Here is a 27122-nt window from a genome sequence, read left to right on the forward strand (position 1 = left end):
GGGGAAGGAGAGGGGGAGGGAGAGAGGGAGGGGGAAGGAGAGGGGGAGGGGGAAGGAGAGGGGGAGGGAGAGAAGGAGGAGGAAGGAGAGGGGAAGGAGAGGGGAGGGAGAGGGAGAGAGACTTGGCATGGTGTGTGCTTTTGAAACCTAAAAATCTACCCTCTAGTGACATACTTCCTTTAACAAGGCCACACCCCCTCCAAGGCCACACCTTCTAATTTTTCCCAAACAGTTCCACATACTAGAAATAAACATTCAAACAAACCCATGAGCTTAAGGGGATTCTCCTCAAACCACCACAATCTCTGAGTGTGGTTTTAGGTTTGCTGGATTTTGACAAATATGCATAGGTGTAACTACCACCACAACTAAGATACTTCTGAGTATCCTGACAATGGCCAGATGATATGCAAAAACAGAACTATGCCTCACAACCTGCAACAAGCAGCCCAGGAACCAACATGTTATATACAATAACTAGTCCACGCACTTATCCACTATGTAGAGTATGTAGTAGAGACAATTAACCAGGAAGCCAAGACTTAGTAATTAATGGCTTCTCTAGTTCTTGACCTCCTTGAAACTTAGAGCCAAACTGAAGAACCCACATATGTGTTCCTAAGTAATCACATAAGATTCCCTACTTCTGAATGGGGGGATACCCAGGGGGCTCCTTTCTGCTCAGAGGAGAAGGGGATGGGGGATGGGGGAAGGATTGTGGGAGGGGGTGGCCAGGAGGGAGGCAGTGAGTGGGATGGAAAGTGAATAGGTAAAATGAATAAATAAATAGTATACAAATTATTAAAAATACTTAAGAAGCAATTGAAATGGTAACTATCTTTCAAATGATCAACAACCATATTATAAGCCTTAGCAATAAATGTCTATTTTTAAAATAAACAATAATTTTAAATAATAAAAAAGATTCCCTGCTTCTAATTATCTACCCCAGCCCCAATCAGGGTGTACTGAAGCCGTCCCTATTTTCTCCTGCACACTGTCCTATTTTATATATAATAGTGTATTCTATTAATCTTCCAATGTTGGATACTTCGGCTCATGTAAACATTTTGCTAACAACATATGTCTGCGTACATGTCATTTTGTAGTTGCTCCAAAACATCTTTGGGATCAAGATCACCACATTGAAGAGTAAACACACACACACACACACACACACACAATTTGAAAAACAATGTGAACTTTTCTATGTAGTAATAAACACAAGGACTAATTTTCCACCTCAGTGAAACACTATCAATATTTTGGGCTTTATCCTGTAAGAATTGAGTTCACCCCTCAGATATAAAGTCAGTTTCCCAGCGCCATTTGCAATTCATTTCCTGAAAATTGTCTGCTCATATAGTTTCCAATTTCTTGCTGGTCTTTAAAAAAAAAAAACTTCAACTTTAGGAATATATATATATATATATATATATATATAAATACAAGTTGCAATTTATTTTGGCTTTATTATATATATATTATTTTCTATATACTATATATATAAAATAGATACTATATTAACTATATCATATATGTAAATATAGTTAATGTTATTTTTTTATTTTATAAAGTTAATATAATTTACCCTGTTTCTGGATTTTGAGTAATAGTAAGGAAAGTTTCCCCCACTTTAATACTTTAATTCTGGGCAGAGGTTACATATTTTCCTTCTAGTAGACTCAAAGATCCCCTTTTTTCCTTTTATATCTTTATTATTGCCCAGCTCATTTACCATATAACCTACTCATTTAAAGCATGCAGTATATACTGTTTATTCATCACTTATTTTTATTTATAGCCAATATATAACATTATACTGATCAGTTTGACTATTTTCAACGTACAAGGAAGTGGTGGAGGGAGGAGGTGGAGGGAGGAGGTGGAGGGAGGAGGTGGAGGGAGGAGGTGGAGGGAGGAGGTGGCAGCATTAGCCACATTTGCTGTGTCGCACAACCATTTTAAAGACTTTTTTCATCACAGAAGCTGTATAACAATTAAGAAACATCTCCATTCTTTTCTCCTCTAGTCTGTTAGCTTTCCCTCTCTTCTGTCTCTGAATTCATCTACTCCAAATATTTCATAAAGTCAAGTCATGCAGTAATTGTCCTTTCATTTGTGGATTATTTAACTTAGCACAATGTTTTCAAAGTTTATCCACATTGCAGCGCACATCAGAACTTTTTATCCCTTGAAATGCTGAATGATACTCCATTATTTGACTCTACCATGTTTTGTTAATTCATTCATCTTTTGATGGACACATGATGTTTTCTTCTTTTCGTCTTATAAAGAATGCTGCAAACACAGTTATAAGCCAACTTATAATATCATGTTGGCATATGACTTATAATATTACACTGGAATACAACTACCCATTCAAATCACTGATTTGAACTTGCATGGGTCTGCACCTAGTTGCAGACTGTTGAGTCATTTGGTAACATCTCTTAAGGAAACGCCTGAGTGGACTGAGCCACCCTGAATTGTATACTCCACAACTGCCCTTGAAATGCACTGCTCAGTTCTCTTTGCTTCCCAGAAAGTATAAATAAACAAAGTCACTGAATAATAATATGTGTTTTATGACTGAATTCAGAATGATGAGGCCATCAATACCAATACTTTAAGGGACACTTTAGTACCGAGTGTAACTTAATAAGGTACATTCCAGCTTAATTGAATTCACTTTTGTCCTCACCCAAATGGTAGGGATCAGAATGGTACCCTGGCCACCGAGACCTACATTTCTATCAGTAAGTCCCCAGTAGGTTGTATTCTGCAATCCTGGACACGTCTGCATCTTTTCTTGGGTCCTGACTCTCCCGGGCTGGTTCTCATACAAAGTTTTTCTTGATTCTAATTTAGCTCAAAGCATGCAACACCTTCCAAAGATCCTAAAGAACACAGTGGACCAAAAGAGTCTCAGCTGTTGAATGGCTGCACTAAAACATATTTCACTTCAATTCTCCAAGCCTTGTCTTATTCTAGTATAAATAATACCCATCAGGGAAGCAGCAAAACAAACGTTTGGCAATGGGTATTCAGCTGGGAGGCCATTTTCTTTGAACATGGATGAAGGACTTTGAGTTACATCTTCAAAGTGGCAGGGGACACAAGGACAAGCACACAAGATTGAAAGCATAAAAGCATATTCTCATGAGGACCAGGCAGTCCTTGTTGTTGGAGGACCAAATGGAGTCATCGTTAATGTAAGTAGAATCGAAGTTCACGATGTGTAAATCCTTCTTAAGATACACATGGTTCAGCCTGCTCACCGTTCGAGCAAAGGAGTACTTAGAGGCACAGCTGTAGGCCTCCAAGCTGTATACCTTCTTGAAGTGCAGATCAAAAAATGGATTGTCCTAGAAGAGAAAGAGGGACCTGATTAACTTTTTACTCAAGGCCATCGCCTGGATTCCCAAATTCTGCTGGCTCTGCCTACTGACTATGTCACTATCAGACATATTTCTAAAATCTGCAGATCAGCTTTCCAAAGCTAGGAGCACCAAATGGACTTACTTCTTAAAATCAACAGCACAATCATTGCTTTACCCTAACTCCAGAAGGACTCCTGGGAACCCACAGGTCACTCTAGCCAGAGAAGCAGGCAGGCTAACTGCAGGTCTTTACCTTTCCCTCCGTTCTTCTGAATCCAGCCCCCAGTCTTTTCTACTCCGGAGCAGACCACCTGCCGCAGCCTTGCTTCAGACCTCCTCCCGTCTCCAGTGTATCACACAGATCTTTCACCCCACCCCCACACTCCCATATGCACACTCGTTACTTTATCCCAGCCCCCAACTCCAGCAGACATTCCCTGGGAATCTGCAGGCGACTCTGGCCAGAAAAGCAGGTAGCCTAACTGTAGAGCTCCACCACTCCCTGCTCTCTTCCAAATCCAATCCCCCAGTCTCACCCCATCTCTGTAGGAGACCACCTGCTCTGGCTCCCCCCATCCCCATCTCCAGTGGATCAAGCAGACAGTCTCCTTCAACTTTCCTCCCCTCTCATCCTGTTACCCAGTTGACAACTCCAGCAGGCATCCCCTGGGAACCAGCCAAGCCTGCCAGGGAGGTAAGTAGGCCAGCAAAGCAGGGAGGGGTGCTTCGGATCTTCACTCACCCTCCTCTCCTCCATGTCCAATCCCCCTCCCCTCCTCATCCTCAGCTCTGTAGCAGACTAGCTGTAGTGGCCTCTCCTCACACTCTATAGATCCTAGAGGAACACTGTTCCTGACTATCCCAGAGGCAAGAAGGCAGTTGAGTAGAACGTGACTCAGTAGCCAGTGTTGGTTCAAATATTGAGAGTCTGGCCTCCAGTAGTTTATTTTTGACGTATTTAAGCATAGCACAATTGGGTAAAATGTTTCCAGGTTCTAATTAACTCAATCCCGTGTGTGCAACAAAGCTTAAGACATGACTATATTGAAATTTTTTGTAAAGTACAAATAACATCTTTCGTAAAGATAGATCCTATATATTTACCTAGAAAACAAACGAAAAGTAATTGTCTAGGGGGAGGACCTGGTGTGGTCTTGGGCCACATAGATAGTGCAAAAGTCACAGCAAAACAACACCTTTTATAATACTCTTAAATAATGTAAAATTTCCAGGTAACACTAACCCAGCAAGTGAAATAAAACTTTAAGACACCAAAGGAAGAAATTAAAGAACACATCAGGAGATAGAAGATCTTCCATGCTTATGAGTTATGAGTCAGTGGGATTAATATTATAAAAATAACCATCTCACCACGAGCAATCTACAGATTCAATGCAATCCCCAACAAAATTTCCAATGCTTTATATAGAAACACACACACACAGACACACACACAGACACACACACACAGACACACACAGAGAGAGAGAGAGAGAGAGACAGAGAGAGAGACAGAGAGACAGAGACAGAGAGAGACAGAGACAGAGCAGGCTAGCTAAAACATTACTGAGTTAAATAAAAGAACTACTGGAGGTATTACTGTCCTTGACCTCAAATTGTTCTACAGAGCTATAGTAATAAAATAGCATGGTATGGCACATTGATCAATGGATTTGAATTAAAGACCCAGACATAAATTAACACCTTATTTTTTTTTTAATAAAGAAGGCAGAAATACAAACCAGAAAAAAGACAACACCTTCAAGAAACCATGCTCGTCAGACTGGATGGCTGCATATAGAAGAATTTGCATAGACTTATGCTTATCACCTTACACAAAACTCCAATCCAAATAAATTAAAGACCTCAACTTAAAACCAGATACGCTGAACCTGTTAGAAGAGAAAGTAGGGAATAGCCTTGAACTCACTGGCACTGGAGATGTCTGTCTGAACAGAACACTGTTAGTACAGGCACCAAGATCAACAATTAAAGAACTAGACCTCATGAGATGGAGAAGCTTCTGCACAGGAAAGGACACTGTCCTTTGGACAAAGTGGCAGCCTACAGAATGGGAAAAGATTTTTTTTTATCAATTATATATCAATAGAGGGCTAATATCCAAAATATATAAAGAATTAAAAATGGTAGATATTGAAAAACAACCCAAAACAAACAACACAATTAAAAAATGGGGGACAGACCTAAATAGAGAATTCTCAAAAGCGAAAATTCAAATGGCCGAGAAACACCTAAAGAAACATTCAATATCCTTAGTTATCAGGGAAATGCAAGTCAAAACTATCTCTGGATTTTATCTTACATCTGACATAGTGGCTAAGATCAATAGCACAAGTGCCAGCTCGTGCTGGAGAGCAAGCAGAGCAAGGGACACACTCATTCGTTGCTGGTGGGAGTGCAAACGTGTACAAGTTATGTGGAAATCAGTGTGGCAGATCCTCAGGATGGTGGGGATGGATCCATCCCAACGTCCAGCAATAGTACTCTCAGGTGTACGCCAAATGATGCTTCATCCTACCACAGAGACATGCTCTACATGTTCATGGCTGTTCTATTCATATCATCCAGGAACTGGAAATGCGGTAGGTATCTATCAACAGAAAGGTAAAGGAAATGTGATACATTCACACAATGGAGTATTAAAAAAGCGAAATCATGAAGCTTGCAGGTAAATGGATGAACAAAGAAAAAAAACACCCTGAATGAGGTAACCCAGATCCTGAAAACAATGATGGTGTGTCTTCACTCATATGTGGATGTTAGCTTTCGAGTCAATGGTAACCAATCTATAAACCACAGAGGTTTGACAAAGAGTAAGAGGCTGGAGAGGTAAAGAGGTGATAGATCTCCCAAGGAAAACGAAATAGAGATAGTTCTGGATGGGGGGGGGCAGAGACTGGAATGGGAGGATCAAACGGAGAGAGGGAGGAAGGAGGGGTCCAAGGTGATGCTACAAGGAGAGACAGCTAAAAGTAAGGACCATTGTGGAGCAGTGTGGAAGCCTCATCAGTAGGAGCTTCCTAAAACATGTATATATATATGAAGGTGATCTAAGTCAAATCATCAACTAATGGGGAGATGGACCCCCAGCCGGCCATCTCTTGTCACCAAATGAAGCTTCCGGTACTGGATTGAGTTACATCAAATTGAGTTGTTGTCCAAAGGGGTCCCTTGGGAAACCTCAAACAACCCAGGCTATTTACAAAATTATAGATTATTCCTCACATCTGATGGCAAGGACCCATTGCTGAAAACAACAGTTACACAACTCATTGCATATGGAGAAGCTGAGCTGGTGGAGAAGCTGAGGTGGTGGAGAAACTGAGCTGGTGCCTACATAGAGCCTTTGCCCCTATTTTTTAGTGTCTTTGTTATAGGAAGGTACTCTGCATGCTACCAAAGAAGAAATGTAAGCATCAACCCAGCCACAAACACTTTGATCTACAGTGGTGTCCTGCTTGCAAGATACGCTAGTGTAACAGTGGCACAGAGTCTGTGGGAGTGACCAACCAGTATCTAGTCTGACTTAAGGGGGGGACTTCCCCCAAGTTGGACTTCAGTCCAACTCCACAGTATGGAACTCGTACCTAACACTGCTCGGGTGACCAAGAACCTGCGGTTAGACAGCCTATGGTGAAACTAAATATTAGTGTTCAAAACAAAACCAACAAACAAAAAATACAAAACAAAACCCCCAAACAAATGCAACCAAAAACAAACAAAGAAACAAACAATAACAACAACAAAACAACCCAAGCTTAGTAATGAGATAACTCCCAATGATATCCTGCTATAATCACAGATCAGTGCCTTGCTCCGCCCTAAATGGGTGTCTTTGTCAGACAATCTTTTCCCTCAGGGTTCAGGTAACTCCAAGGAAGAGAGATGTAAAAAGTGTTAAGAGCCAAAGAGGATAGAAGACACCAAGAAAACATGGCCCTCTGGATCAACATGATAAATTCACAGACACTTGGCGGCTTGCGTGGCTCCACACCAGGGCTGAAAGGAGAGTCTCTGATTGATAGCTGTGCTATTGAACACTTGGTTTCCCCCAAGGGAGTCTCACTGGGGAAGAAGCTACTCTTAAGAGTAGGCTGCATGCCGAGCAGTAGACGGTCAACGGAAAACAAAGTCAATGGCATCTTTGGAGGTTTCTTGTCTCATACTGTGTCAGGGCTCTTCCTGTTTTATTTTTTCTAAATTTCTTACTATATTAATATAATTAATCATATATTAGTTATATAATTAATGATATGAATATATATATATATATATATATATATATATATATATATATTTCTTCTTAGTGTTTTTATGAGGTTCCTGAGTGTGCAAATGAGTGAGTCTCTTTTTTCTTGTGCCCTCTCTTGGTCTTTTTTTTCTACTGTTCATTTATTTTGACCAATTCTGATGTATTAGCTTTGTTTTTAATCTTATCTTATTTTGTTTTACTTTATTTTTATACCATAGAAGCCTGTTTGTTTTCTAGTGAGAGAGAAAGGGGGTGAGTCTGGATGAGAGGGAAGGGAGGAGGAGCTGGGAGGAGCAGAGGGAGGGAAAACTGTAATCAGGATATAGTATATGAGGAAAAAAATCTATTGTCAGTAAAAGGAAAAGAAAAAGCAAACAGAACCAAAGACTTTTGGGACATGCGTGTCTTTTCAGTTGTACAAATAAAACGTTGTAGAAGTAGTTACCAAGTTTCCCCAGTAAATTTTAGAGTACAGGTAAGGATAGAAGAAGACAGTAAACTCACCTGTAGACTTCTGGAGGACGTAATATGTTTCTCCCTGTGTGGATTAAGCAGTGGATCCCTCATGCCATTTTGGAGGCAAATGGGGACACACAGGACAACTAATTTACCCTTTGATTTGTACTTACCAACTTGATAACTTTGAAGTCAATAATGTGGAATAAGCTTTGACGGAGGAATGATAGCCATCAAATCCTTTGACTGATACAGACAAAAAAAGCTGCAAACTGACATAATTCATGCTGCTTCTAGCAATCTTTTTTTTTTTTTTTGGTTATGTGTTAAAACAATGACAATCATTGATGTTTGTAATAAGAAATGCTTTGTGGTAGTGTTCAAAAACGCATTTCCATTTACGAAATACGTCACTGTCCAGCTTCTAGCTAGCCTGGAGGGAAAAGTGTTGAAACTATTTGTTTTTGTGTTCCTAGTGCTTATCTACTGCAGCTACTCAGTTCTCCGAGTTGGGCTGATGTCAAGCGCATCTGTGAGTGGAGGGGTGGCATTAAGCATTGCCCTATATAACAAAGAAGTTGACAGGGTCCAAACCACACAGGAACATTGATCATTTAAGTTCCTGTTATATCCCCAGGAAATTATTTATGTGATCTTACCCTCCTGTTAGGTCATCATTTTAGACAGGGTGACTGTGACATTTTTGTGAGATCAGTTATATAAGCTGCTAATACACAGATTAATAAATGGAAGGTCCCTCCCTAAGATCTGCCAAGCATTTTACCTGATGTTAAAACTCTTCCTTAGTTTATATAGTCAATATTTAAAATAAACAAACAAACAAAGGGAATATACGAAAACCCAAGCTGTATTCACTAGAGGCTGGAGAAAAATCTCCAGCTGTACAAACATGAGTATCTGAGTTCAAATCCCCAACACTCATGTAAGAAGCCAGGCATGGCAACATGCACCTAGAACCCCAGTGCTGGGGAGAGAAGCAGGGAAGTTAAGATAAGTGGTTTCCAGAGGCTCAGTAGCCAGGAACTATACTGGCTGGGGTAACCAAAACTGGCAAGTCCCAGGTTTGTTGCAAGACCTTGCCTCAAAGAAAAGCAAAGAACAGCTAGACAGTGGTGATACACATCTGTAATCTAAGCACTTGAGAGAAAGAAATAGGCCAATCTCTGAGTTCAAGGCCAGCCTGGTGTACATTGTGAATTTCAGGATAGCCATGGCTACATAGAGAAACCCTGTCTTGAAAAACCAAAAACAAACAAACAAACAAACAAAAAAAGGTGGAAGCCAAAGATGACTCCTGGGCTCACATACACGGCAAGCACATTTATACACATACCTGCACACATGTACCCTCCTATATACACACTAATGCTTTTTAAAATATAATATTTGGGTTGAATATACCACTTCATCCTAACAATTGGGAAGCTGATGAAGAAAGCTATCCATGATTTTGAGGCCAGTATGAGATGCATAAAGAGTTCCAGACTAGCCTGAGCTACCTAGTAAGACTCTGTTTACAAAACAAAGATAAAAGATATATAGAGATACAGTGGTTTCAAGGCATGCCTCGGGACTGTTTGCTAGCTGTCCTTCTGACAGTTAAAGGACAACTACAGAGAATCTCAACCAAAGGGAATCACACTGACTGTGCCTTCAGGTAGTTCTCTCGCCCCACACTCAACTCTCATCCTGTGGAGAAAACCTTTCATGCCTTTGAAACACTTAGAAGAGGTCAATATTTTCCTTTAGTCTAATAGTTGAGGCTGAGCATGCATATACATAGAATAAGTCTCTTCCTCCCTCTCCTTCCTTCCCATTCTCCTTTTTTTTCCTCTGCTAAAATTCTAGAGCTGAGAAGAGAACTCATGGATTTGTAGTAATCCTTTATGTATAATTGGGATAATAAATTTTAAAGAGGTGGCATTCAGGTGACCCATGTAGTGCCTGGCAGAGCCCAGAACAAGAACAAAGGCCTCAGACAGCTCAGTGCTACAGCACCAGTCATCTCTTGTTCACACCAGTCACTCTCCAAATCCCAGATTACTTCTGTTTATGTTTTACAAACCGAATTCATTTCATTCCACATCTGTTTTAAAGTCGACAACTGGCTTGAGGTCGCTCTATTTACCACTTCATCATTGCCGTTGATAAAAATCACAATGACTACTCATTCTAGAGAAGTCAACCCCAAGAGAAGGAGGTGCACATTCCCAGAGCAGCCAGCAAGAGAAATCTTTAAGAGAACGACTATCTGGGTATTGTAGTGTGTCTCCTAGCTCTTCAGTGTTGCGGGTTCAGTGACGAGAAGCAGAAATGGTAAGCTTTCCTGCTCTATCTGCTTCACTATGGAAGACCAGAATCTTCAGAGTGAAAAGGGGAGAGTCAATAATTTTGCAATGAAATTAGAGGCCAAGAGAAGTAGGGAAGAAATAGAACACAGTTAACAGCTTCCAATGGATCGAAGTTGACAGGCTTCGTTTAGATGTCCCCATGTGCTGGCCAAGCTCAGCAGAAATAATTATGACATAAATAGTATTTAAGAATGAGAGAGGGAAAAGACAAAAGACAAACAGGCTAACAGTGAACCAGGATGGCTAATTTCTACACTACGGATTGGTAAACATGACATAGATGAGATAAACATCACAGTCAATGCAATATAAACATCTGGTAAATGCAGAAAACTATAATGAAGACAAAAAGTTGTACCACTATCACTCAGGAAATTATTATTAAAGTTTGTTTCATATTTAAATGCATAGACACATCTATATACTCAATGGAAGGTTTAATATTTTTGTGTTGGGTGCAAATTAATTTAACTTGTAGACATGTCATAATACACGTAATCAGCTTATCTAAGTCCTTAACATTTAGGTAAAATATTCTAGTGCTTAGGACACAAAACAATGACATATCCCAACTCTTTGGCCAGTCTTTTATCAAATACATTCAGTTTTAAAAGTGGGATTTCTAGGAGAGCACAAAGGTAATAACAGAACGTGATAGTCTAGAAGATGACAAAGTTCAGACATCTTGACTGGAGCAACCAATCAGTTAATGGCAGTATCAAATGCTTACAGCTGTTTGAATACTCACTGTAGCCTCAGAGCCTAGTAGGTCCTGAGAGTCTATAAATCCTCAAGAAATGACTGAGGGATGAATGAGTATGTGAATCCCTGCGGATTAAACAACTGACCTAAAGAAGATGAAATAATAGCTTCCTGAGAGACTAGATTTGACATTTAAAAGTCGTGTGACCTACGACAAGTCAATTAGCCTCTTAAATGTTATTTTCTTCATCTATTAAATAGTAGCGGTGATAGAATTTAATCCATTGGCCTTAATAATGAGGTAAAATCATGTATTATATAAATACAGTCGTATATTATATATTGTATAATACTTAGCTTGACTCCTGTCTCTCTTGTTCACTGCAGGTAGGGTGATAGCTGATGACAGATTTAACGGCAGTAGCAACAGTAACCATCTATTCCTTATAGGTGAGTACTTGGCCCTACCTGCTTTACCAGTTTGTCATTGACTTGGACCAAGTCTTTAAGATTGTATTAAGTCTGTATTACATCATAGTGATGATGAACATCAAGATATGAGGACACTCAATAGGTTGGAACAATGGATGTACTAAGAATATGCTATCATGAAGTAATAACAAATTACTTTTAAGTTTTGATTCATTCAACCTTAGGCACCACGGATATTTACTGATCCTTTATTAGGTGGAAGGCCATGATAAAGAATGAAGTCATGGTCCCAGAATTTTAGGAGCGTTCTATCCGAAGGGGAATGGGGTAGCCCATCAACCATGCGTTTCCATCCGTAATGAATGTGTTACAGGGATGGGCAATTGTGAGTAGGATTTATTCAATGGAAAATCTGGGACTGGGGTAAGAGCTGGGAGTGACTGGACCTAAACAGTAAGAGAGTATGCTCTGTGGACAGACAGAGGTCAGAGGTGAGGAATGACCTCTCAATCAACAGATGAGCACAAGCACAGATTGACCAAGTGACAGGGGAGGAGACTGGGACAGCCACTCTGTCCCCTTTGAACTCTAAGTCTGTAGGTTTTCAATAGAATCCTGGAAGATGAAGTGAGCTTGCTGACTGAATATTTGTTCTCAGAAGAAAGGAATCCACCAAACTTAACAAACAATAAAGCAAACAAAACAAAGCAGCAACAACAAACTGGGTCTGAGAAAGGGGCATCAGAAATATCATCTGTTTGAGGAGGTTGCATCTAAAGTTGCAGGATTAGCTGGTAGATTGTGTTTAACCTGTCAAGAACGACTTAGGAAAGATGCTTTTTAAAAATGTAATAGACAAAATTCAGATTCCAACTCATAAAAGCAAATCATAAAAGCCAATATAGATCACGCCAGGAAATTAATCCATACCACTTAAGAACAACAAAATGTCATCTTCACACTTCGTACATGCCAAGAATCTATAAAGGAGGACATCGAACGATCTCCAGTGTATCGATCCCGCGCTGCTGTTCTAAGATGCTAACACTTACGGTATCTGCTTCTTTTCCGTCAATCATCCGCAGATCACTCAAGGACCACTTTTTTGTCACTTCATACTTCTCATCCAACCCTACCCTGTAGTGCTTCACCATGGTGATTTTCACTTCATCAGTTTTCGTCACTGTAGGACAGAAAAAAAATTTATATAAACTCTTACTTTATAAATTCTCCAAGTCACATGACAGTCTTTATCTATCTCCCTTTTATTTAGTGACCTTGTGCCCAAATTATAAGTACACTCCTCCTATAAATCCTGGTGTAACTGACCATGCCCCCCAGATTTGCTCAAGACTTAACTTTATTCTGTGATAATTGTCTGTCCAAGCAACTGAGCTCTGAGCTTTGTGGGGAAGGGTGTCCAACTTGGGGCAGAAAATGAAAGGCTAAGGGTAAGCAGGTAGTGAAGATCAAAATGTCCACCAGATCAAGTTAGGATTTTAGCTGATGGTGACGTGAGAAGATACGGTACAAAGAGCAAAAAGCTCTGCTGGAGCAGCATTCAGCGTTGAAGAGCTAGCTACCCCTTCTAAACCTGCCGTGAGACTTTGAACGCAGAAGTGCCTGTGGCACAGCTTCCAGCGACTTGTGTGGTAATGTTTGAGACTGTCAACCCTCTCACATGTGCCTCTCCAAGTCCAGTGTTTAGAATGTGCCTCCAGCACAGGCTGTTCTACTACTCTGCTTTGAAAGGCCTGGAGGAAATCTTTCCCTACTTAACGTGAACGAAATGAGAGTGGTAATTGCCTCCTCTTAAAATCATGTGTCTCTGGTCTCATTGGAATATTGAGTTCTTCTATTAATATTATCAATGAGGGCTGGAGAGATGGCTCAGTGGTTAAGAGCACTGACAGCTCTTCCAGAGGTTCTGAGTTCAATTCCCAGCAACCACATGCTGGCTCACCACCATCTGTAATGGGATGTGATGCCCTCTTCTGGTGTGTCTGAAGATAGCAACAGTGTACTCACATATATAAAATAAATACATCTTTTAAAAAAAAATTATCAATGAATCAGTAAGTACTACTGAGTACTTCCTATTTGCTGAACAGATTTTAAATGCTACAGAGAGGCATGTAAGAAACCTGGCATCTTCCCTGAAGAATTTTAGAAAGAAGACAAGACTATTTGTAGGCCTTATCTACTGGGTTATTATAAAGAGGTGGCAGAGGGGATAAGATGCTTAAAGTCTCCTTTTCAAGTCGTTAGTGTCACCCGGAGAGCGGTAAGCAGCTGTGTCTTTGAGTGAGACTGGAATTTGTTTTGAGAAGATGCCTTCTGCTTCTGGAAGTTTCCTTTAGCATGCTGCTGTGATTTGAATAGGTCCTCCGAGTTCTTGTGCTGGAAATTTCATCTGCGTTGAAACAATGTCAAGAGGTGAGGTCTTTAGGATTGGGTCCTGAGGTCAGAGGCCTGGTGAAAGGATCAAGTGATAGCTTCCGTGGGCGTGTGCTCCTAATGAAAGGATGTCTGTTCTCATGCCTGCGTCTCTTTCTTCCTCTTCTCACCCTCACACTTTTTCACATCTGCCTTCCCCTACAGACGATGCAACAAGAGGGCCCTCATCAGATTCGAGCTCCTCAGTCTTGGAATCCTCATCCTCCCAGAGCTCTAAGAAAGCCACCCCTGTTCTTTATAAATTACTTACTCACAAGTAGTTTGTTGTAGTACCACAAAACACACTAAGACATGGAGCTTCTAGTTATGTAGATATAAAGTAATTACAATACAGTTACAGGCATAGCCGTGTAGTAGGAGCAGACTATTTGATCTGCAAATAGAGAACCGCCATGTAGGCACCCCTTGGGGAAGGCCAGCATGAGGAGACAGACAGTGGAGGCTACATTTTACCAGATAAAAGAGAGAAGATGGACTATATAGTTTGGTTTGTATTAAGATATGGTAGGCAGTAAGATTAACTAGGTTTGGAAAGTTGTTAAAAATGTTTTGAAAGACTCTGGACTTCAAAAGAGTCAGAAACCACTCTGGAGTTGTCATGTTTAAGATCTATCCTCTTTGGAGAATCCAAAACTGGGAATCCCAAAGTGACCAGCTGAACGCAGAGTTGATGACTAGTGGGTTCAGGCTCCTAGAGAAGGGTGTCTGAGCCAGGTGACATGTGCAACATCGGTGTATTTTGTCAGGTGCTCTGGGCAAGCTCACATGGTGACACCTAGTCAGTAGTCACCCTTCCCTTTGTGAACCAGGGCTAAATAAAACGGTGCCCCCTGAAAGAAGTTTTCTGGTAGCACAATTAGAGATTGAAGAGGAGGTGACAGGCCTTGAGAGAGATGACACTCCGTGAACTCTGGTGTTCGATGTTTTAGAGTCAAATGCCGACATCGTGCAGTGTGGTTTACATGAACTAATAATTAACCTCTAAAGAAGAAATATCACTCACTGGTGTTACAAAGGGAACACGAGAGTGAATCTGACTCATAAGGAAAAATTAAAGCACACATGTGACTCAGGAGAGTGCCCAGTAGAAACTCATGGCTGGAGAGTTTTCTTCTGCTTGCCAGAGGATGTTGGTAGGTAGCCTCAGAGTGAATGGTGTGTGGTTGGTAAACAGCAATCAACAAATTGAGGTAAAGCTTCAGGTGAGGCTTTGATGACATTGGATTAAGATGCCACGTACAGGAAACTAAACAGCGATACGGAATCCAAATGGAAGCGGGGCGTGGAGGGGATGGGGGGATGGGCCCGAAGGCCGGATGAGGAGCTTTGATGTACGCGCGGAAGCATCCGCAAGGCGCCTCAGAAGGGGTTGACATGCAAGTTTCATGGTTTGGAATGGTTTGAGATTTGTGTGTGTGTGGAATGGCTTTCAAGGTTAGATTAGTGGGGACGTTTTCAGAGGAAAGAAGTGAGGTAGTGTGGAGAAAAGATGGCAGCTGAGAGGCTAGAGGAGAAAGAGAGAGGCAGGCCCATCGGTGTGATGCCATGGGAATCAGATAGTGAGATAGCTCAAAGTACGAGAAGGATCCAGTGGATGCATGGAGGTAAGACAGAGAGACATGGGTCTGAATCTGACCTGAGGAGTCTGACCCGGGGAAGATCATTGGCTCCCGTCCTGACGATGGTTCCTCTACAGTGACAGCATCAAGAGTCGAGCAGAGGACTCCTTGCACTAATACAGGTTGCATATACACTGTGTGCCGGGCCCTGGGCCAGGCAAGATTTTAAGAGCTAGTAGGAGGAGGGTCTAAAGGGAATGATGTAAACGACATGTTCTAGGGATTTAGAAGAGATGGAATGAAAAATTTGGGGTACAGAGGAAGCAATTGAGGGGCATGTCTGGAAAAGACATCAATTATAGGTCTTAACTTGGGGCCAACAGAGGCTGACTCTAGGATCTTCCCAACATTGTGCAGAAGCGAGTGGGTTTCTGCACTTCTGTATTTCTCTAGCCCCAAAGAGGGTCCATGCACATGGACCAAGATGTTAGCTTTGTGAAAAATCGAAGACAAGAGGGCAAGCAGCGGGCTGGTGAGCTGAAGTGGAGGCATTGAAGGTTTCATAGCCTCCAGTGGGAGGGAGCCGTGTTTGTCAAGTTAGAACAGTGGTTCTCAACCTGTGGGCCAAGACCCTTTGGCAAATCTCTGTCTTTAAATATATTTACATTACAATTCATAACAGTAACAAACTTACAGTTATGAAGTAGCAGTGAAAATACTTTCATGGTTGGTGTCTTAGTTAGGGTTTCTACCACTACAACAAAGCACCATGACCAAAAAGCAAGTTGGGGAGGAAAGGGATTATATAGTGTACACTTCTACGTTGTAGTTTGTCACGAAAGGAAGTCAGGACATGTCTTAGTTAGGGTTTTACTGCTGTGAACAGATACTATGACCTGGGTAACTCATAGACAACATTTAATTGAGGCTAGCTTCCAGGTTCAGAGGTTCAGTCCATTATCATCAAAGTGGGAGCCTAGCAGTGTCCAGGCAGTCATGGGGCTGGAGGAGCTGAGTTCTACGTCTTCATCTGAAGGCTGCTAGGATAAGACTGACCTCCAGGCAGCTAGAATGAGGGGTTTTTTTTTTGCCTCTAATTTTTTTTTCCTCAAATTGTGATTAATTCACACAGGGGTTATAAACACAGAAAGGCAGGATGTGGGGAAGGGAATGACACTGGAGTGTGGGTATTCAGGGGGAATACAGATATCTTCAGAACCGGGTATCGGCTAGGTGAAGGTTCAGGGGACAATTCACTATGACTCTGCCTATGACTCAATTGTCCTTATCTAAGTTGGTATTGTCTCCCAAGGCTACCTATTTTCAAGGTCTATGACTACTCAGGCTTATAAATTTCCACAAAAGCTGCCTGTTGACATTAGCTTATAGCCATCTGTTTCAATGTTTTTCCACTGAGACCCAAGACTTGGTGTTAGTATACATGTATGACAGGCCTATTGCTGATTTTAGGCCTATGGCTGATTTTAGGCCTTCAGTGGGTAAGCAGGGCTGCCCCTGACATCTCCTCCCTTCTCTAAGTATAGAAGGGCTGTGGCAATTCTAAACTTGGGAAGGCGGGGATAGAGGCCTGACCTCCAGTATTTGAAGGGGACTTTGTAATGGCTCCAGTCCCCCTGTCATTGTTCAGTGAGGCATGAGGGCCATACCCGTAGGATGAGGGTCTTAAGCTGATGCCCACAGTGACACACCTACTCCAACAAGGTCACACCTCCTGATACTGCTATTTCCTGGGCCAAGCATATACAAACCATCGCAGGACAGAACCACAAACTGGGCAGGATCCTGGAGGCAGGAACTGATGCAGAGGCCATGGAGGGGTGCTGCTTACTGGCTTGCTTCCCCTGGCTTACTCAGCCCGCTTTCTTAGAGAACTCAGAAACAGCACTACCCCCAAAGGGCTGGATCTTCCCTCATTGATCACTAATTGAGAAAATGCCTTACATCTGGATCTCATGGAGGCATTCCCTCAACTCCATCCTCTCTGATGTCAGGATGACACACAAAACTGGCCAGTACGGTTGGGGGTGACCACCTGAGGTACGTATTAGAGGGTCACAGCACTAGGACAGTTGAGAAGCACTGAGTCAGATGATCCACCTCTGGACTCTGTTATTACCCCAGCTCGCTGTCTCACCAGCAAGAAGTGGGCTGAGAGACAATAGGAGTAAAGAGATTTGGAGAAATAATTGGACATAGTATGAAAGCATGATTTCAAGGAGCAAATCCCATGGCATATTTACAAGTTATGAAAGCCAGCCGATTGGCTGTGGATCCAGTCAGCCACTCATTCACTTCATTAAGCAGATAAATATTTAAATGTCCCCTGTGAACCAAGCACTGTGCTAGGAATTGGGAAAAAAAAATGAATTCCCATAAGGCATCATTCCAGCTCTCACTGAGACTCCAGAGAACGGAGGCTTCAGAGGAAAATAGGCGAAGGGTGCTGTCAGCAGTGAATGAGGCGTGGACAAGGCTGAAGAAGGGCGTGGCCGGGACAGTAGAGGAGGGGCGTGGCTATCTTTGGACTGCAGGAGGAAAGGCTCCGGTAGGGAGTGATCGGAGTTGTAAAAGGCAACAGAACTTACTAGTATGAAGAAAGGGATAAAGGCAATTTTAGGAATGTGTGGTTTCACAGGCATGAAACACCCGGCTCTTTCGAGTCAGAGCAAGTATTTGGTATTGTTGGCGTGAAGCAAAAATGTAGATAGGTTGGTAGGAAGAAGGTTAGGGAGGAGTTAGTTCCTGAAAGGACTAGAATAGATTCAGGTGTTAGTTATTCTGAAAACTGTACATATGGGGGTGTGGAGAGGCAGTGGTTCAAATTTTTGAACATTCTAGTTATTTTGAATGAAGAAAAGATATTTATTCTTTAGACTTTATTCGGGATATATATATATGTGTGTGTATATATGTATATATATGCAGGTAATTTATTAATTAGAATTAAATATATTTAACTTATTGCATCTTATAGTTTGTGCGTTTATTTAATTTTTGTCAGTTTCATACACATGTACAAATGTGTGTGTCATATTTATTCCCACAACCCTGTCTCATCCCCATCCTGTTGACTCCCTTCCTCTCCTTGACTAGAGGCACCTCCTCCTTTTATGCTGTGTGTGTGCACACACGCATGCACGTGTGTGCTGTGCAGGTAGCCAGAGCAGCGCTATGCTGGTGAATGCAGCAGCCATGTAATATACAGAAGGCTGTATTCCACAGCATGCTCACCCGTCTTCTGGCTCTGACGATCTTTCCTCCTGCTCATCCTGCTGTTTCCCAGCCCTTGTAAGGCGTGTGTCCATGTCCTGTTTAGGGCCGCACATTCAGCAGTCACCTCTTCTCAGCACTCTAAGCACGTGTGAAAACATTAAAACTTCCTTTTGGGAGATCCCATAAAGGATGGGTTGGAGGTAGGGAAAGGAAAAGAGATGTCAAGAAAGTAAGTCCTACCAGTCATCAATAACGGCCATTCTCCCCTTAATCTAGGTTCAGAAAATACAGGGCCTGTCTAAAAGTTAGGCCTCTGTAGGATGATGAAGGACCAAGAAAGAACAGATTCCTTAACTTGACAAAGTAACCTGCTTTGGCTCTAGGGATGTTCCGAGGGTTCTCTTGAGTGCCAAGCCAAAGCAGTCTGCTGAGGCTGGAGTTGACCCAATCCCTAATTTCCATACTTGAGCCTTGCTGCCAGCTGGAATTAAGTGGCCGTCTCCACGTTAAAGTGCTTGCAGAACAGAAATGTATCACATTGTCTTAAAAACCCAAACGTGTTTATAAAGTGTAAACGTTAGAGTTATTTTCTCTTCCTTAGAGGCTATGTTTTGTAGCTACGGTTTAGAAAGTGATATCTACAATCCTGGGAAACTTCAGAAGCAACCTGTTATGGGTTTAAGATTTTATTCTGTTCCTCCCTCCCCGCCTCTCCCAGGTTTTATATTTTAGTAGATATCTTCAGAATTCCAATCTTTGTAGCCATCACTATTTTAATTTTAATGTAGGCTTTGTCATTAATAAATTCTTCCATCACCTTTAAAAGAGCTAAAGAGTATTTAGGAGGCTAATGGGGAAAGAACTGGCCAATTGATTTAAAATAATTAGACAGGGTAGAGGGAATGTGAAGCTCACAATTAAGTCGCACAGAAATGCATTAAATAAGTAGATGCCTCTTTTGTTTCATAATCCAGTGTTATGTAATGGTTTTCATCATTTAAATTAAATAATAGCAGAAGTTATCGTGAGATACTTTTTAAAAGCCTCAGTGAAATGCCATACTGCATTGCTAATGCCTTGCGGTTGTTGAGAAGGCTATGGTTGCTTTCACCAAAATCATATTTTCAAATAAAATTTTCTAGAAATATCTATAAAATCCATTTCAGGCTACACTGTGAGTCTTTAAAATATTTAAATGATTGGCTTTAAGCAGATTAGGGCCTGTGTTATTGGTGAACTTACAGAAAAACAAGATGTGGATGAGAAAGAAACTGATTTTGTGGGAACAAAAGTGCCAAAGAAACAAAGATAGCCATCTAGTGGGGCTTAGACAAGGTCTGTCTAATCAGCTTCATTCTAGAATATTCTCAGTGTGCCTACTGAAAGCAACGCAGCAGAGCTGTTAAGCATAGACAGAGCTGGCTCTGAAGCCTCCATCTATGTCAGCCGGTTGGTGATCTTGGGCAACTGTAATTTGACTCCTATAAGAAGTAACAAAAAGACCAGCCTTAATCCGTAGTGATCTAATGGGGTGCATAGGATTAGTTCAATCTTTTTGTATCTGTTGAGGCCTGTTTTTGTGACCAATTATATGGTCTATTTTGGAGAAGGTATGATGAGATGCTGAGAAAAAGATATAATCTTTTGTTTTAGGATGAAATGTTCTATAGATATCTGCTAAATCCATTTGATTCAGAACTTCTCTTAGTTTCACTGTGTCCCTGTTTAGTTTCTGTTTCCATGATCTGTCCATTGCTGAGAGTGGGGTGTTGAAGTCTCCCACTATTATTGTGTGAGGTGCAATGTGTGCTTTAAGCTTGAGTAAAGTTTCTCTTATGAATGTGGGTGCCCTTGCATTTGGAGCATAGATATTCAGAATTGAGAGTTCATCTTGGTAGATAATTTTTTGATAAGTATGAAGTGTCCTTCCTTATCTTTTTTGTAACAATGACACATGTTTCACTATGTTCATAGCAGCCTTATTTATAATAGCCAGAAGCTAGAAAGAACCCAGATATTCTTCAACAGAAGAATGGATACAGAAAATGCGGTACACTTACACAATGGGGTATTACTTAGCTATTAAAAACAATGACTTCATGAAATTCTTAGGCAAATGGATGGAACTAGAAAATATCACCCTGAGTGAGGTAACCTAATCACAAAAGAACACACATGGTATGCACTCACTGATAAGTACATATTAGCCCAAAAGCTTGCAATACCCAAGATACAACTCACAGACCACATGAAGCTCATGAAGAAGGAAGACAAAGTGTGGGTGCTTCAGTCCTTCTTAGAAGGAGTAACAAAATAATCATGGGAGCAAATATGGAGACAAAGTATGGGACAGAAACTGAAGGAGGGGCCATCCTGAGACTGTTCCACCTGGTTATCCATCCCATGTGCAGTCACCAAAGGCAGACACTGATATGAATGCCAGGAAGTGCATGCTGACAAGAGCCTGATATAGCTGTGTCCTTAGAGGCTCTGTTAGAGCCTGACATATACAGAGGCGGATGCTTGCAGCTAAACACTGAACTGATCATGGGGTTCCCAGTGGAGGAGTTAGAGAGAAGACTGAAGGAGCTGAAGGGGTTTGCTGTCCCATGGGAAGAGCAAAAATACCAACCAACCAGAGTTCCCAGGGTCTAAACCACTAGCCTGGGAGTACAAAGGGAGGGACCCATGGCTCCATCTGTGTATGTAGTGGAGGATGGCCTTGTCAGGGTGGGAGAGGAGGTCCTTGGTCCCGTGAAGGCTGGATGCCCCAGTGTGGGGGAATTTGAGGGCAGGGAGATGGGAGTGGGTGGATGGGCTTATCCTCATAGAAGCAGGAGGAGGGGGGATGAGACAGGGGGCTTCTGGGGTGAGGACGGGGAAAGGGGATAACATCTGAAATGTAAATAAATAAAATAGTTAATAAAAAACAAAACAACAACAACAAAAAAGAAGTGACAAATGAGCTAACATAGTTGAAGTTTTTCAAGTGTCTGCGCATGCGCTAAGGGGTGCAGTTATTCTTCCGGGTTAGAAGAGTGGGGAAGCAGAAAGAACCCTAGGTTCAAAATTAGAATGATTCTAATCCTAAGGAATCTGATCGTAAAGTTAGCCTGGAACCTTAGGCTGATTACTAAGTTCTTGTGACCACGATCTCCTCATCAGCAGCAGGTCTCATCTGCATGGAGCCGGAAAGGAATACATCATAGAAATGGCCTTACATGAACCCTGACCCTGCGTGAGCATGCCCCACACCACTCCCCTCTATCTCATCCACACTGCTTCATCTTAAGAGTGAAAAAGATTAAGTATTTTTTTCCTTCTTCAAAACTTAAAGGTTTCTATGCAGCTTGGACTAGCAGCTCATTTTGATTCTGACATCTCCAAAGTGCTCAATTAACTACGGGAGAATCTGTCTCGGGTAACTGATTGATGAGGATATGTTCCGTGTTGTTGATTTTATTTATTTGGTGTGTGTGTCTGTGTGTGTACTGTGTTTACACAGTTATGAATCTCTATATATGTATGTGTGCTTGCACGTTTGTGTGCATGTGTGTGCGTGTGTGCGTGTGTGCGTGTGTGTGTGTGTGTATGTGAACTTCAGATATCATTCCCCAGGATACTATTCATCCTATTTTTTTGAGATAGGGTCTCTTGCTGGCCTGAAACGCTCTTATTCAAGGATGGCCCTTCCTCTGCCTCCCAGGCATTGGGATTACAAGAACACGCAGCCATGCCTTTAAAGTAGGTTCTGGGGATGGAACTCAGGTCCTGATGCTCCCATGGCTAGCAGGTTACCCACTGAGCTAGCCCTTGAGCCTGCTTGTTGAGTTTAATGATAAAGATAACACATCAGCTTGGATAGCCAAGCCTTTCGACAATAGAAATATCACAACTGTAAGGAGCAAGAGGACCCAGAAGAGCTCACTGCTTTCCGTACTGTGTACTCTGATTGGAAAGTCAGGATATCTTTATTTATATTTCTCCATAGAGAAGGTGATAATCCACTAATGCACTTTGTCCATGCATGGGCACTCGTGTGTGTGTGTGTGTGTGTGTGTGTGTGTGTGTGTGTGTAAGAGGGGAGGGGAGGAGGAGAATTTACTTTGATATTCAAGATTTTGTATATCACAATTTTGATTGTAATCAAGTTATGTGATAACTGTATTTTATGCAATTTTAGTAAGATGTACATTTGTTTCATGAACTAACTCTGTATCAATCCCCTCTTTTAATAGTGGACAACAGAAGGGCTGTCCAAGGATAATGTGTTCTCTTTGGGGACACAGAGTTTAATACCATGCATTGTGTTCACAGCCGTATTATGGAATGAAAACAAATGCACACACTGGCTGTGCTCTGTTCTGTGCTCAGGGTGTATACTCGGCAGTCTGGATATGTTATGGCCCACGTATTGTTATACTGCCATGATGATAACATTTTTATGTATATGAAAACTTTTCAAAATAGTATCCCATACTTTATTCGCATACATAACTATCCATGAGCAGGAATGTTCTCAAGTGAGTGTTGAAAAGTTTAAACTATTTGGTGAAACTGAAAGTTTTAAAGACTCTTTATATTTGTGTTCTCTGTGAAGAAGGTCCTGGGAAGTCACGAAGTTACCCACAGAGGTTCTGACTGAAGCCTTGGAAAGTGCTGTTCAGCAGCTTCCCCTGCATATTATTTAATTTAACACTCCTTTATAAGGTATGTGTTCTTTTCTTTGGGTCACAGAGAAAAAAGTTCTGAGTGGCATCAAAACCTAATGTGTAGAAAAATTATGCTTAGTCAGTGGTGATGGCTCACACTTTAATCCTAGCACTTGGGAGACAGAAGCAGGTACTTCTGTGAGTTCAAGGTCAGCCTGGTCTATAGAGCAAGTTCCAGGACACTACACATAGAAACCCTTCTAAAAAATGAAAGAAAAAGAAAGAAAGAAAAAGAAAAGGTTATGCTCATTGTCTTCTTAACTCTAATAAGTGTCACTTATTTTGAAATTAAAATTCATGAAGTGCTTATGAGTGCCTACATTATAGGCTAGGATCAGCATGAAGGAGAGCTGTTTTCGTCTCTCTGAGGTTGGGTTCCCTCACTTGATATTATATATTCTAAGTCCATCTAAGTAAACAGCTGTAAATGTGGGTACAGTATAACATCTAGAAGAGAGACTAAGAGAGGGTAACATTAGGTCACAAGGAAGGACACAGTGTGGGCAAAAAGACACGTGAGGCACGAAAGAGGCCATGAAGCTGAATGCTTCTCTTGTTTCAACTCTGTCTTGGTTTTCTTTTCAAGTGAAGCTTAGAATGGCCACTCTGACTGTTCAGAAGTTCACTGAGATGCATAGAGTTTCACAGAGATTGTGGCAGCAGGCACTGAACCTACATATGTCCAAGATAGATGGGGTCCCAGCACTGAGGGTGAAATAGACATGGGTTACTACCCTTAATCAAGAAGCTATTTGTAATTGATACCTACCGTCAAAGGAAAGTCGGTTCTCTCCAGTGGAGTCACACTGGTACACCAACCGTGCTCCAGGGCAAGCCCAGGAATAATTAGCCAAGATAAAATGAACTCAGTGGTATTTTTGTGGACTTTCCCCTGCTCTCTTTCAGCATTTTTGGTCTTACCGGTATTTTGCTTATTTGTCTTTTTTTAATTTTGTGTCTTTCCTGGTTTTGGTTTTTTAAAAGGCATGAGAGAGGGAGAGAGCAGGGGAAGGAGAGAGGTGGAGGAGAAAGGACATAAAGTTGAGTGGGGAGGGAGGTGGAGAGGATCTGGGAGGAGTTGGGGTAGGGTAAATATGATCAAAAGAAAATATATTGTATGGAAAAACAATTTTTAATTTCAAAAAGAAATGTAAAAAAAATACAGCCACAAAAATCTTCCACCCACAATTTTTCCTGTCTACAAGATGTGCAGGGATCAAGATGGAACAGAAATCGAGGAAAGGAGACTGGCCCAACTTGAGACCCATACCATGGAAGAGAGCCCCACCCCTGATGCTGTTAATGCTATACTTGCAGACAGAAGCCTAGATTAACTGTCATCAGAGAGGCTTCACCAAGCAACTGATGGAAACAGATGCAGAGATCCACAACCAAACATTAGGCAGAGCTTGGTGAATCTTATGGAAGAGGGGGAGGAAGGATCAAAGGAGACAGAGAGGTCAAGGACACCACAAGAAAACCTACAGAATCAACTAACCTGAGCCCATAAGGCCTCACAGAGGCTGAACCACCAACCCGGGAACATTCATGGCACTGACCTAGGCTCTCTGCACATATGTAACAGATGTGCAGTTTGGTCCCCATGTAGGACTCCTAACAGCAGGACCAGGGTCTGTCTCTGACTCTGTTGCCTGCCTTTGGATCCCTTTCCCCTAACTGGGCTGCCTTGTCTAGTCTCAATAGGAGAAGATGCATCTAGAAGTACTGCAACTTGATATGCCAAGGTGGGTTGATACCCATGGGAGGCCTCCCCTTCTCTGAGGAGAAAGGGGGGAGGTGAGAAGGTAAGGTGAGAAGGAGGAACTGGGAGGAGGGGAGGGAGGAGAAGCTGCGACTGGGATGTAAAGTAAATAAATAAATTAATTAATTAATAAAAATGTATAGCATTGGAACTAGCCAAGTGTCTGAGTGGCCGTATTAATCTAGCTGCATAATGTTTTTAGTTGTGAATTCATTACAATAAAGTGATTTTTATTAAAACAAGAACCATGACTGAAAAATGTTTTCTTGAAAGTATAAGAACACTTAATATAATCTATATATGAATATGTGTATAATTTTACAGGTAACAGCATATCTATTTTTCACTATATGTTTTATTTTCTAACTATAAATATAAATTTACAGCATATGTATATATACATAATCATATATATATATATGTAATAGTTTTCTATGTATTTTAAAGATTTAAGCTACCTCTTTTAAGGCTCTACTTTTTTTTTGCTTAGAATATAAATTATCATTAATAAAAATTAAAAAAGGAGAATAGTAGAGGAGTACTTCATAGGTGTTGAAAATTTGTATTCTTGTTTTGAGAGTGCCATACAATGTCTCCCAACTCTTCCCAGATTCATTCCCTATCTTACCCACACACTCAACTTTGCGTTGCCCCTCCCCTTTTTAAACAATTAAGTCTACTTTGTGTTTCTCATAGGCTCTTGGATGTGTGGCCATCCTCTGGAGCATAGTCAGCCCACCAAGGGCCACACCCTTAAAGAGAAGTGACTGTCTCTCCCACCAGCCATCAGTTGCCAATGGCTCCCCAGCTAGCGCAGGGATTCATGGCCACCTCCCCTTTCTACGGTGGAATTTCATCTGGCTTGAGCTTGGGCAGGTTTTGTACATGCTGTCACAATGGCTTTGCGTTCATATGTGCAACAGTCGGCAGAGAGCCCATAAAGGATCATTATCTTATCCCCAGTTTCACAGCTGATAGGCAACAAATCGGTTTCACAACAAGCTCTGAGGTCAAGAGTTTCCCCGGCCTGTCCCGCCATGCCCCTTTCCTTCCCGCTTAGCTTGAGCTAATGCTACAACACAGGTTTCCATTCTTCTCATCACACACGTGACTTATTCTTTCCTCCCGCCTGCAGGCAACAGACCCCCTTCCTTCACTAGAAGAGTCTGCCTTTATCTGCCAAGAAAGAGTGGTGTTTTCAGTGGGGATGGACTAGTCCCAGGGAGAAATTACCCTGAAAAGCCCGAGTGCAAAGGATGTCGGTCTCTCTCCGAGAATGCCCAACGTACTTTGTAGCCAGCTACTGAGAGGGACATTGAGTTTATAATGTCTTATTTTGATATCAGTCATAGAATTACTAAGATTTAATAGAAAACAATTCTTGTTTTGAAATCATTGCAAAAGACGGACCCTACTCAGATAAGAGGGCAGTTCAACCGTGTTTAAATAAATTCTCTTTAATCAGAAAAATGCATGATGGAATGTAACTACTCTGGACCAGTAGGTCTCATAAGGAAGAATCCCTTGACTAAAAAGCATGAAGATGCAGTCACGTGACTCCTCCCTGAAGACAGTGCTCGAAGTATGGAGTTGCCTGCTTCAACAACTATCCAATGACTTGCTTGATCCACGTTTTCCAGGTAAAGCATGGTCACGCTCTTAGGAATGTCAAGCATCATTTAAACTGCTGTTTTGTCCAGATAGTTTGTAACGGTCATTTCAAAAAGTGTTACATTTTTGGAAAGTGCTCCCAGACTGATGAACGTGAAGTATAACGATG

General features: G+C 41.6%; 1 protein-coding gene across 1 annotated transcript in view; it reads right to left on the reverse strand.

Moving 5' to 3' along the window:
* Positions 1 to 3101: 3101 nt before the first annotated feature.
* The window catches only part of Exoc1l (exocyst complex component 1 like), a 25999-nt gene continuing 1978 nt past the window's right edge, over positions 3102 to 27122 (reverse strand). The window contains exons 2-3 of the mRNA XM_028780726.1: positions 12671 to 12801; positions 3102 to 3368 (exon numbers count right to left, since the gene is read on the reverse strand). Coding sequence (XP_028636559.1) covers positions 3102 to 3368; positions 12671 to 12801 — 398 coding nt within the window. The remainder of the gene's footprint in view (positions 3369 to 12670; positions 12802 to 27122) is intronic.

Source organism: Grammomys surdaster, unplaced genomic scaffold (assembly GCF_004785775.1).
Source record: "Grammomys surdaster isolate TR1022 unplaced genomic scaffold, NIH_TR_1.0 372, whole genome shotgun sequence".
NCBI lineage: Eukaryota > Metazoa > Chordata > Mammalia > Rodentia > Muridae > Grammomys > Grammomys surdaster.